The sequence below is a fragment of the Chelonoidis abingdonii genome, chromosome 26 (genome assembly GCF_003597395.2).
Source record: "Chelonoidis abingdonii isolate Lonesome George chromosome 26, CheloAbing_2.0, whole genome shotgun sequence".
Taxonomy (NCBI): Eukaryota; Metazoa; Chordata; order Testudines; family Testudinidae; genus Chelonoidis; species Chelonoidis abingdonii.
In genome coordinates this window covers 4,340,894-4,353,060 of record NC_133794.1, presented here as the reverse complement: position 1 = coordinate 4,353,060, position 12,167 = coordinate 4,340,894, and the positions used below count along the sequence as shown (strand labels likewise).

Below are 12,167 nucleotides of genomic sequence, written 5' to 3'. Positions count from 1 at the left end.
CCCTTCCCAAGCAAATCAAAGGGCCCTGGGGTGTCCCGTGGTGCCCCGGGCTCTCCCATTATTACAGCGCATTGTGAAGTGGGTAACAGCTTGTGGAAGGACTGGATGGATGGAAAACACAGGGCTGTTTTCCTCCCCCGCCCAGAGACACCACAGTCACAGCTAGGTGACACAACTGGCAGTGCCAGGGAGAGGCCGCTAGCTAGACACAGGGCGTTTGGGGATGTACCCCCACCCTGGCTCCGGGACATTATGACTCCTCTGCAGAGGATTCTTGGAGTGTCATGTTCGGTTCTGTGCCAGGGGGCCACCACCCCAGGCGTTGTGCTGTCCCATGTCATCCCTGTGCCCTGTTCCATTTCTCGGAAATGCCCGTTGTTTCCAGGTTTAAGGTGTTTGTCTACGCTGCCAACTCTACCTGGCAAGCCCTGCCAAGCCCAGCAGGAGGAGCTCCGAACCAGCCCCCGAGTCCAATCTCGTGCCACTGGGGGGTAGACATAACCCTGCCCCCGCCTTGGCACGAGGGTCCTTTGCATATGAGTGACACCTCTCCCCCAGCACAGTGTCGGGTCCTGATCCCAAACCCATTGGAGTCAGAGGCAGCCATTGCATTGACTTTACCGGGCTTTGCATTAGGCCCCAGGAGGGGCCTGTGGGTCTGAAAACAGAGCAGGGAGCCTGGACCCCTGGTTCTGTCCCCAGTTCGGGAGGGAATGTGGGGTCTAGTGGGTTAGAGCAGAGGGGGCTGGGAGCCAGGACTCGAGTTCTGTTGCCAGTTCTGCTGATGGCTCCCTGGGTGACCTTGAATAAGTCACTGCCCACACCCTGCAGCTCTGTGCCTCAGTTTCCCTGATAACAGACCCACCTCCCAGGACATCTTAGCCAGCTATGGTCTGTAGTAGCGATTTTAACACCAGGCCTCTACTCTTCCAAGGCCAACCGCCCTCAGCTCCCACTGGAGCCCACAGGAATGTGTATCCAACCCCCCACCCCCAAGGTCAATCCGGGCAGGTTGCCTTAGCTGGCCTGGGCACCTGTTCCTGGCAGCCTTGCAGTGACCTGTGTGTACATGACAGTCTGTGTGTTTCTCACCCTGTAGCTCTGCACTAACCCCCTGTATTCTTCTTGCAGTGGCCGAATTCATTATAAGGATATGTACAGTTTATTGCGTGTTATCTCTCCCCCTCTGGGCTTAGGCAAGAAATGCCCTCATAGGGTTGCTTGCAAGGTTTGACTTACACTAAAACCTGCTAGCATCAACGGAATGAATGTTGCTTATGGTTTCTTTAATATATATATTTCATATATATATATATACACACACACATCTCGGTATCCTGCACTTCTCAAGGAGTAACCCACTCACGTCCTTAGCACACAGAATGCGTACGAGGATGCCGTCCGCCCAGTACCGCATGGAGCATCTCGGTGATTTTGAACCCTTTCTGCTTGCTGTCAGCTGAAGCTAGGCACTGAGGATCTGTACCACTGTATCTCTACACCCCCTCCCCCCGCCCACCACCTTCTCCAGCATTGGCAAAGAGGCATGCTCAAAGCTAAATCTCTCTCTCTGTGTCCTATATCAGAGGGGTAGCCGTGTTAGTCTGGATCTATAAAAGCAGCAAAGAATCATGTGGCACCTTATAGACTAACAGACGTTTTGGAGCATGAGCTTTCGTGGGTGAATGCATCCAATGAAGTGGGTATTCACCCACGAAAGCTCATGCTCCAAAACGTTTGTTAGTCTGTAAGGTGCCAGAGGACTCTTTGCTGCTCTCTTTGTCCTGTTCTGTGCTACAAAGACGGCCCGATCCTGCAGTCCTCCCTCCCAGAACACCAGGAGAAATTTTGGCTAAAGGACTCCAGGAGCCCAGCAAATCACTAAAGCTTGTGCCTACACTCATTTCTCTTAAGCAAGGGCAGAATGCGGTGCCCCCTGAAGGCAATGGACAAACTGCCATTGATTTCATTGGGCAGTGGATCGATGGGAGCTTAAGTGCTTTGCTGAATCACACCCAAAGCTGGCTAGTTACACAGAGGAATGAAAGGTGTGTGAGCTCTCACTCCTTCTGCTGAGAAGCAGCACAGTAATCTTTGCATTTTTTCTTTTGTTTTTTTCCGTCCTTTTGAAATTGATTTAAAATATTTTTTTCTTCTTTGCATCTCTCTCTTGTCTATTTTTTCGTGCCTTTTTTTTTTTTTCCTTTCCGCTACCAGGGGCCGGATGACTTTCACGGATATGTATGAGATGCTGAGGCATATGTCTCCACCCCTTGGGTTAGGGAAGAAATGCCCACCCCGGGTTGCTTATAAGGTAGAATAAATTAAAAAGACAAAAACATGCAAATCAAATTCACTTAATTTTTTTTTAATTTTTTTTAACCAAAACATTTTTTTAAAAACTCAGCCTATACAATATCTTTTTATACATTTCTTTGTGTTTTTTTCCTTGATCAAATTTCTTAAATAGTGCAGTGTGTCCGTTTGAGTCCGTTAGCATTTCATGTTTCAGAGACTCCATTATGGCAAGTCAGCTGGGGTGGGTAAGAACTGAAGTCCAAGGTGCATGTTAATTCTCTGCAAGCCCCTTTTTAAGGATTCCTTCTTCCTTTCCTTTTTTTATTCGGTGGAAGAGACATTGCTTTAAAACATTAATTCCCCCACCCCACCCCTGTGGAACCCTTCTCTGTAGGATGATCCATACAGCTCTGACCGACCTGTCACATCTCAGTCATTAAAGATTTCCTTAATGGGTGGGAGACAGGTGGATGGAAATTGAAAGGTTCCAGTTCAAAGCTGGACAGTGGGAAGAGGGCAGGGGTCATAAATCCCTTGTGGGCCTGATCTCGAACCCATTGAAGTCAGTGGACATTTTCCATTCAGTTCGTTGTGGTTTAGCTCAGGCCCAGGATGAGAATCTAATAGGTTGACCAGGGAAGGAAGGCAATTCAGGCGATACAGCGGCACCATGGCTCAGAGTATCTGGTCCATTCCTTTCACGGAATGATCCGTGAGGACTGATTGCAAGTCCTGGGAGGGAGGGAACAGTCAGAGTCAAGGCAGTGGATTTTAAAGGGTCGCTCTCAATAGCATCACAGTCAAGATCGGGGATCATTGTCCTCGGCGCTGTAGAAGCACATAAGCTAGAGTTTTCAAAAGAGCACAGCACCGAGTCTGTTCACACAGAGACGTTTACCAGTTTACCCCATGTGGGAACCTCGAATTCCGACATTAGAGTGCCTTTCTCTGGGTTATTTTGAACAAGCACCAGAAAGCAGGCAAAGGGCCTCTGAATGCGGAATAAGAGTTGGGAGTTGCACTGGTGCAACGCTCGCGGTATAGGTATACCAGTGTAGTTACGCTGGTAAATTGCCCCAGGTAGACGAGCGTTGAGGCACTGAAATAAGTCACCATATTTTCAAACATTCTGACACCTACCCAGAAGTGAGCTACTGAGTTCTGGCCTCGTTGGACAGTCTGGGTCCAGTGGTGAGTCCTGAGCCCTGGGAAATCTGGCCACCACTTAGGTTTCACCCAGTCTACCATCCATAGGCATTCACCTTAATTTCTCGGGGATCCAATGGAAGCTGTTCCCTCAGCTGTGAAGATCCGACTGCAGTGTTTACAACATTGCAGCTAGGGGTTAGATCCTGGAAGTGAAATTGACTCTTGGAGGCAGCTGTGCCTAGTGATTCAGGCAGCATGCTGGAGAGCAGCAGAACTTGGTTCAGTTCCCTACAATGGCTTAGATTCAGTGGGTGAACATAAGCTAGTCACGGCTCTGTGCCTCAGTTTCCTCACCTTTCAAAGTATGAGATGCTAAACACCCTCAGTGGTAGAAAGGAAATTAGATGCTTAGTTTCTTTCAAGTTTTAATCATCTTAACTGTGATTTGTAACCTAGACCGGGGATTTGTTTTCAAAATATCAGATTTGTTTGGCTTTTTTTGCCTGACATTGACCAGTGACACCATATTTCTGACCTGATTGCTGTACAAAGAACCACAGCATGCACCCCAGAAGTCCTAGCGACACCCACAGATGTGTGGGTGCTGCAACTCGATTGTTATGGTCGCTCTGAGTCAAGCTGGGTTGACTCCAGAGGAGTCACTTGAGTGTGGATAACTCAGGCTAACTGCAGTGAAGATCTGCCCAAGGCCTAAAGATGTGATTTGAAACATAGCGAAAGATGTAACAAGATTCTGTTGCTGGAAGTTGGAGCTGGACAGGTGTAGATTTAGGCACACGTTTTTAATGCGGTAATTAACCATTAATACGATTTACCAAGGGTTGGGATGGATTCTCCAGCATTATCTGTGTTTAAATCAAGATTGGATGGATTTTTTTTCTAAAATATCAGCTTGAGTTCAAACAGGGAAGTCCCATGGCCTGAGTTCTACAGGAGGGTCAAACTGGATGATTGAAATGGGCCCCTGTGGCCGCAGGATCTAGGATTGAAATGCTATGAAAAACCAGTGGGAAAGGCTGCGTGGACTTGAAACCAGGCTGGTTTTTGTTCAGCTCAAGTCGGTGACCTGGAACGGTGGCCTCAGGGCTTGTCTGGAGAGGGAAGTTCTTGTGGAATCTGGTAGAGTGTGAATCTGGCAGTGTGGCCTAGCGGGGAGAGCCACTGAACTGGGACTCAGGCGAGCTGGATTCCAGCTCTGCGACTTGTCAGTCGCTTCCCCTCTCTGTGCCGCAGTGATAATGAGACCGACCTCCGTGGTTACCTGCTTTGAGATCTGATGGAGAAGAGCTTGGAGTTGTTGTTATTGGACCAGCTGCAGCAGAATAGTGATGCTGCTGTAGCTGTGCCAGTCAGTCTCCCCACCGAGACAAGCTCTAAAGTCCCAATTTTGCAACTGAAGCAGAGAAATCAGTGGGCTTCCACATAGGTGCAGGACTCTACCCACGTGATCAGCTTGGCAGGAGCTAATTTCATCCCTGGGATTAAACAGGTGAAACTGCAACTTTTTCAATTGCAGATGAGTCTGCTCAAGCCAGGGCTGAACATGGTGCCAATGTCAGAGACCAATCGCTTGTGATCTCCAGGCCATCTCCTTTGAAAACCCCGTTCTCTGCCCAAGAAGCTGGTCCCCATCTGTAATCAGCCCTATGGGGAACTCCCTTGTGCTGCTTTCAAAAATCTCCTCCACCAGAGACAGTATTAACAGCCACTAACCTTTCTCTCTCGGCCCCTTTTCATCCCGGCCTCCTTTCTCTGTCAATGCAGTTCTAGCCTGTCTAGCAGCTTCTCTCCTCTTCCCATCACATTCAGTCTTTCCCATCTCTGGTTCTCACCTCACTTCCATTCTCTCTCCCTCCCCCCACTCCTGCCTTTCCCCCGGCTTGGAAGCTAGAACTGCCCTCCAGGGCTATTTTGGAGGGTTCCCATTTGTGACTGTGGATCCATAACCCACTGCTTCCCCCTCTCTCTTTTCTTCCACTGTCGCAGGCCCCCTCATTGCTCCTTCAGCCACCCAGCGCTCACCGTGTCTATCCCCCATGCGTGGTGTCCCTGTGCATCTGTTTGTCCATGCCCAATAGGGTTCAGCCCATTGGCAAAGTCCATTGTCCCTACACCAGGCTTGGGAAGGCTGGTCCTGGGGTGCGTTCTCAGAAGCAGAGTTTGCTCCTGCCCCTATCCTAGGCTGCCAGCCAGAACAGAACCTGAGTCCTTCCAGCACCTGAACCACAGGCCTCTCCCATCTGAGCTAAAGGAACAACTCCCCCTGCTACAGGGCCAGCCAGGATCACACAGCTGCCTGGCCAGGTGGGAGGGGCTTCTAAGGACCAAGATGGGTCAGGGCCTGACTCTTGCATCCATTTTAGGCCGGGTCTGTGAGCTGTACTGGCAAGCCTGTCTGCTGGAGACGCAGCGCCTGCCAAGACAGCTTAGACCAGTTCCCCAGATATTGGCAAAAGACTCCTCTGGCGGTGTAACCATGTCTAGACCAGGGCTTTTTAATCACATTAAAAAAAAATCACATCCCTATGTGTGGTTACTGGGTCAGCAACACTTTCAGGTGTAAGCCTGAGCCCGGCTCTGCACGCTGACAGCCGCTGAACTCCATCGGGGTGTGGTTTTGTTATGCGATGCCAGCGCAATTCCTAGTAGGGCCACTGCTACATGGTTGTGAAGATGCCTTGTAGCTGTTCCCATGTGGGAAGGGGAATAAGCCATATTGAAACAAGGCACCTTGGTAGAATTGCATCGTACTAGGGGGCAAACCAGTGTAGCAATATAGGGAAAAGTCACACCCCTGCTATTACTGGGACAAACGCTGGCCTCCATGGGAATCAGGGCCTTAGATCCCACAGTGATGGACACTACAGAGAAACTGAACAGAGCCCGGTGAGGTATGGGCCAAGGAAAGGAGATGTAGGTCTGAGTTCTGTGGGGCAAACGGAATCATTTGAAGCGGCTGGCACGGCTCTGTCGGGTTGCCACCTCTTCACATCCCTGACTGACCAAGCTATGCCAGCAAAAGCCTGTAACATTGACCTGGCCTTGTCTTTGCCTCCTACTTTCTGAGCCTTTAGAGTTACGCCCAGGTCACATTTTCCTCCAGCGCCATGAGGGCTGGGAACGTCCTTCTTTCTTTTGCATGAAAGCTGAGGTTGTCCCATGACTCCAGGAGCTGGGGCTTTAAGAGAGATGGCAGCTCAGGGCAGGCAAGGGTTCTACCCTGAGCCTTCACACTGGACATTGACTGAGGTGTTTGTCCTGGTGCAACCACATCGGTTAGGGGAGTGGGTTTTAACGACTGTAGCTGTAACCGTAGAACTCCTAGTGTGGACACAGCTATACTGAGATAAAAGCATCTTAAACCAGTATAACTTACTGCCTTTCCCTTATGTAAATAGCTTTACTGGTATAAGCAACTTTATACAGTGCGTCCACACTAGGGGATTGTACTGCATTAACTGGACCCATCAGAAAAGGAGAAGGCTGATGTATATGATGCTAGTGTAGCAATGGGACTGAGGACTCGTCTCTCTTCCTGCATCTGGGAGGAGGGTGATGTCTAGTAGTGAGAGCAGGAAATCAGGACTCCCAGGTTCTGTTCTTGGCTAGGGGAGAGAATGTGGTTAGAGGGTTGAATTGAGTGTGAGGATTCCCAGGTTCTATTCCCAGCTCTGCCCTTTGCCTGCTGGGTAAGTCACGTCCCCTGGCTGTGCCTCAGTTTCCCCATTTTACAGAGCTCATCAGACGGCAGCTGCAATAGATGTGCACCATGTTGTTTTTACTCAGTAGCCTCTCCTCAGCCTGCCCATCAGTCCTTGCTCCTCCGCTCCCCTCACTCTATCTGAAACCTGCTGGGTTCTCCATTCAGTCCACCTGGGTATCTCATACCTGCTGAGTCTTTTCCATGCCCTCCAGTTCACCCCACTTCTCCCTTGGCTCACTCTATGACAGCTGCTGTCCAGAAAACCATTGCGAGAGGAGCACTGGTGCTGTGTGGAGGGGTCTTGGCTGATTGTGATCCCTCTGGGATCCAGGCAGCTCCATCCCAGACCCAGCCTGGTCCCTTCTCAAGAGAACCGTGTTATGGGCCAATCCTGCCTGGTGTTGGGTGCCTGCCCAATGAGAGCACCATGCAGGTGACCTGGCTCTTCCAGGGTCACTCGACAAGGTTAGCATGTAACATGGTTTGGCCGATCCATGCCTCCCTCCCTGCAGAGCCATGCATGTGCCAGGATCTTCTGGGAAAATCCAGTCCCATCTCCTATCATGCTTCACCATGGAGCATGGTGGGTGCCTTTCACACAGTGCAATGCATTTTGGGAAGGTCTGGCAGAGACCTGGGAGGATGGGTGTGTCCAGGTGGACCATGGCCACACCTGGATAATCAGGCAGGGTCCTGGGGGGGACCAGCGACGACACAGCAACTCCAGCCCAAGTGGGATTTGAACCTAGCTCAGGGATGTGGCAAACGTCCCATGATCTGAACCATAGAGCAGTGATCGGGACCATGTAATACTGTTGCTGGGGCCTTGGGGTGCCCAATTGCTGACAGGTTGAAAACGCAGCACAGGTGAAAGTGTCTTGAGCCCAGAGGGGGAAGATGGGGGCTACTTCCCCAAACCATGGGGCAGTGTGGAGCTGCACGCTCCCTCACTCTAATCCCTGACACAGCACCTCTGTGCTTAATGCTGATCTCTGCAGAGCCCAGTTTTCTGGACGTCACGCTTGGATGGACCTTCATGCTAATTTTCTCTTCATCCTCCCTGTCTGTCCTACTCCCCACTCTCTCTGTCTTTTCCCTTCTCGTTTTGCTGTCCCTCCCACCTTCGTCAGTTACATCCCTTTAAAGACCGGAAGAGATCCCGTCCCCAACCCCATCTCCATATGGTCCACAGCCTTATCTTAGCTAATGCACTGGTCGGCCACTGTCCAATCCAACCCGAAGCATCTTGTTGCCCAACAGCCTGAACTCTGAGGAATGCCGAGTTTCTGTCGATTTTTTTCATTTCTTCCCTTCGCACCTTGAGGACGCACCCATTCTTTGCATAAAACCTGCGGGCCTCTCACTCTAGAGCAGTCTATACCAGAGCTATGAATGAGTCTCGATGTGTTCTCTGGGAATGCTTCCTGCCGCATGCTGCATGCCGCTGCATGAGCCCTGGCATGGCACTGGCTTGCCTGGGCACCGGAAGGAACGTGCTTTGTTGGATGGGGCCAGCTGCATCCTGTGCAGTGAGCACTATCACTCCCCTGTTTTCCTTTGCTGATGCCGAGTGCTCTGCTGCCTTGCAACGTGGAGTTGTGTTGCTTTGTTGATTTCTTTATCTTAATTTTAACTTTTTTTAAAAAAGTCCATGAGCCCTTTGGAAAGAACTCTGGGGAAGGGGGGGAGGGATTCAACCCAGAGAGGAAAGGTGGGGTCTAGAGGTTGGAACAGGACTTCTGGGTTCTCTGACCAGCTGTTGGAGGGGAGTGGTATCTAGTGGTTAGAGAAGGGAGCTAGAAGTCAGGTCTCCTGGGTTCTAATCTTGGCTCTGGGATGGGAATGTTGAATAGTGGTTAAAGCAGGAGCCTGAGCCAGGACTCCTGGGTCCTATTCCCAAATCTGCCACTAACTCACTGTGTATAATGGGGAGACTGTTGCCCCAGTTTCCCCGACTCTAAAATGGGTACAATTCTGGCCCAGCACAAGTGGCTGAGGTTTAATCCCCAAATGCCACAACACACTCTGAGATCCTCAGCTGGATGGAGACAGGTATAGGCCAAGGATGCATGTTGTAAAGGGAGTGCCTCATTCATTGGCATTGGGCACCCACGTTAGGCCCATCAGCATCCAGAAGGGATGGGGGAGGAGTGTTGGTTAGCAAGAATTGGGGATCCCCCGAGCACTGAACCAGTTGGCACCTCAGAGTTCTCCCCAGGGCTCCCCTGTTTTGAAACTCAAACTGGCCTTTGGGGTGGGGGGGCCGTGAGGGTGACGCGCTTCTGCTTGCTCCTCTGCAGAGGCTGCTTCGCATGGACCTGCCTGTGGCTGACGACAACACCGTCCACTTCAACTCAACCCTCATGGCTCTGATCAGGACCGCACTGGACATCAAGATCGCCAAAGGCAAGTGGGAGGCTCTGGCAGCTGGGGCAGTGCTGTGGGGAGCTGGCTCCTCTGCAGGATGGGGTCTTACCGGCAGGGCCTTGCTCTGGAGCCCCACCTTCCAAAGGAAATCCACAACTGCTCCAGTCCTGCTCTCTCCCAGCAGGGGGCACTGCAGGGAGCGGGACAGGAGCGCTGCTATGGGGGAGCTCCCAGCTACCCCAGCAGGGGGCGCTGTATTGAACGGGGCAGGAGCGCTGGCTGTGGGGGAGCTCCCAGCTACTCCAGCCCTGGCCTCTCCCACCAGGGGTCGCTGTATTGAACAGGGCAGGAGCGCTGGCTGTGGGGGGAGCTTCTGGCTCCTCCAGGGAGCAGGACAGTAGCACTTTCACTGGGGCTCTGATATTTTGGGACTCCGATGCCCAGCTGCTGACCTTCCCCATGGCTCGTGCCTTCCAGGAGGAGCTGACAAGCAGCAGATGGACGCCGAGCTGCGGAAGGAGATGATGGCCATCTGGCCCAACCTCTCCCACAAAAACCTGGATCTCCTTGTCACCCCTCACAAATGTGAGCATCCCTGCTTGTTCCCTGCACTCTCCCCAAGCTCGGCAGACCGCCTGGCTCCCTGGCATGGGAACTTCCCTGGAAAGGTTGTAGCACAGCCCCCCGTTAGCCAGGTCACTGCTGCCCAGCAGGGTGAGCTGCACAGGGCTGAGCATCCCACTCGCACCACGGGGGCTCGCGCTGGCCCATGCCCATTCTGTGCCTTGGGAGAGAGATGTGTGTCCTGGTTAGTGCCAGTGGCTGGGAGTCAGGACTTCTGGAGTGTGGGAAGGGAGTGATGTCTAATGGCTAGAGTATCAGGACTCCTGGGTTCTATCCCAATGTGCCACTGACTTTCTGGGTGACTTTTGGCGAGCTGAGCCCTGGAGACTCCCAGCCAACGATCCGTCCATCCATCCCCAGGGATCTGTCTGGTCTGCAAAGCCCTTATCTCTCTGGCATTTTTACTCCTTGCCGTGCCTGGGGCCAAGTCCTGTGTGGGCCCAGAGTCTGCGCCCACATTTTCCCCACCACCAGTGGGGCGCTCGGCTTTGGAGACTAGAGCCTGAGAGGGTTGAAATTCTGGGGGGAACTGGGCTGCTTCATGCTGGGCCAGGGCAGGGGAGGCTGCTGATAATGCCCAGCCTCTCTCCCTTCCTGCCTCCCCCAGCCACAGACCTGACAGTTGGGAAGATCTACGCCGCTATGATGATCATGGAATACTACCGGCAAAGCAAGGCCAAGAAGCTCCAGGCCATGAGGGAGGAACAGGTACGTCCCCTGGGGTTCAGTTGCTGGCTCTCCCACTGACTCACTTGAGTAAGCCCCTTTGCCACTCTGTGCCTCGGTTTCCCCCTCACATGGGGCTGGTCAGGCAGACTCACCTCCTGGGAGTGGGTAGGGTGGAGCTGCCTGTGAAGTGCATTGAGAGACCCTCAGGTGAAAGCTGCTACCACAGTGAAATGCTCCTCCCCTGGGCTGAAGATTTGAGCCCAGCATCCCAGCCAGGGGGAAGGAGGGTGCCCTGCCCAGGCTGGCTTGGGAGCCTCCTCACAGCCTTTTTTCCTTCACATAAGCTGGTCTGATGCCTCCTGTGTTCCCTGCAGAATCGAACGCCGCTCATGTTCCAGCGTATGGAGCCGCCGTCCCCCACCCAGGAAGGGGTCCAGGGGCAGAACGCTCTCCCGTCCTCCCAGCTGGACCAAGGGGGTGGCCTGTAAGTCCTGTGCATTCTCTATCTGGTTGTCCTGCCCTGCTCCCTGCAGCACCGCTTGCTGGAGAGCCCAGGACTGGCATAGCCGGGAGCTCCCCCCACAGCCAGCGCTCCTGCCCCGCTCCCCACAGCGCCCCCTGCTGGGAGAGGCCAGGGCTGGGGTAGCTGGGAGCTCCCCCCACAGCCAGCGCTCCTGCCCCGCTCCCCACAGCACCCCCTTCTGGGAGAGGCAAGGACTGGAGGTCACCATACCTTGCGGAGTCTCCCTGTGAGAGAGCCCAGGGCTGGAACAGCTTTCTAACTGCCAGAGAAGCTGCGCGATGCTGGCTTGGCTCTGTTAATGGCAGATGCGCTGCCTGCATTGCTGTTAGCCCCTCTAGGCCAGCCCTCGCAGCACAGGGGCTATAGCCTGACATCTGTCTGCTCTGGCAGGAGTGCGCCTGAAGGGGGCATCAAGGAGAGCCAGTCCTGGGTCACCGAACGGGCGCAGGCGATGTTCCAGAAGACAGGCACCTGGAGTCCAGAGCGAGGTCACCCCGAAGACATGCCCAACAGCCGTCCCGATTCCCAGGTGATCGATTGATCGATGTCCATGCACACGTTATCTATCTATTCTGACAAAGTTCCTCCTCTGTCTTGATGGGTCCTGCGCTTCTTGGCAGATTTGCTCACCTCAGTGATCTCCCCCACAGTCTGGGTCAACTCATCCTGTGTCTGATCAGGAGTTGGGAGGTTTGGGGGGAACGCAGGCCCACCCTCTACTCCAGGTTCCAGCCTAGGGCCCTATGGATTTGCAGCTGTCTGTAGTGCCTCTTGTAACAGCTGTGTGACAGCTACACCTCCCTGGGCTACTTC

General features: G+C 53.0%; 1 protein-coding gene across 1 annotated transcript in view; it reads left to right on the top strand.

The window, feature by feature from the left end:
• The window catches only part of CACNA1A (calcium voltage-gated channel subunit alpha1 A), a 148,377-nt gene that overhangs the window by 111,916 nt on the left and 24,294 nt on the right, over positions 1 to 12,167 (top strand). The window contains exons 37-42 of the mRNA XM_075061097.1: positions 2,218 to 2,314; positions 9,472 to 9,577; positions 10,016 to 10,123; positions 10,770 to 10,870; positions 11,206 to 11,315; positions 11,745 to 11,883. Of these exons, the coding sequence (XP_074917198.1) occupies positions 2,218 to 2,314; positions 9,472 to 9,577; positions 10,016 to 10,123; positions 10,770 to 10,870; positions 11,206 to 11,315; positions 11,745 to 11,883 (661 nt within the window). The remainder of the gene's footprint in view (positions 1 to 2,217; positions 2,315 to 9,471; positions 9,578 to 10,015; positions 10,124 to 10,769; positions 10,871 to 11,205; positions 11,316 to 11,744; positions 11,884 to 12,167) is intronic.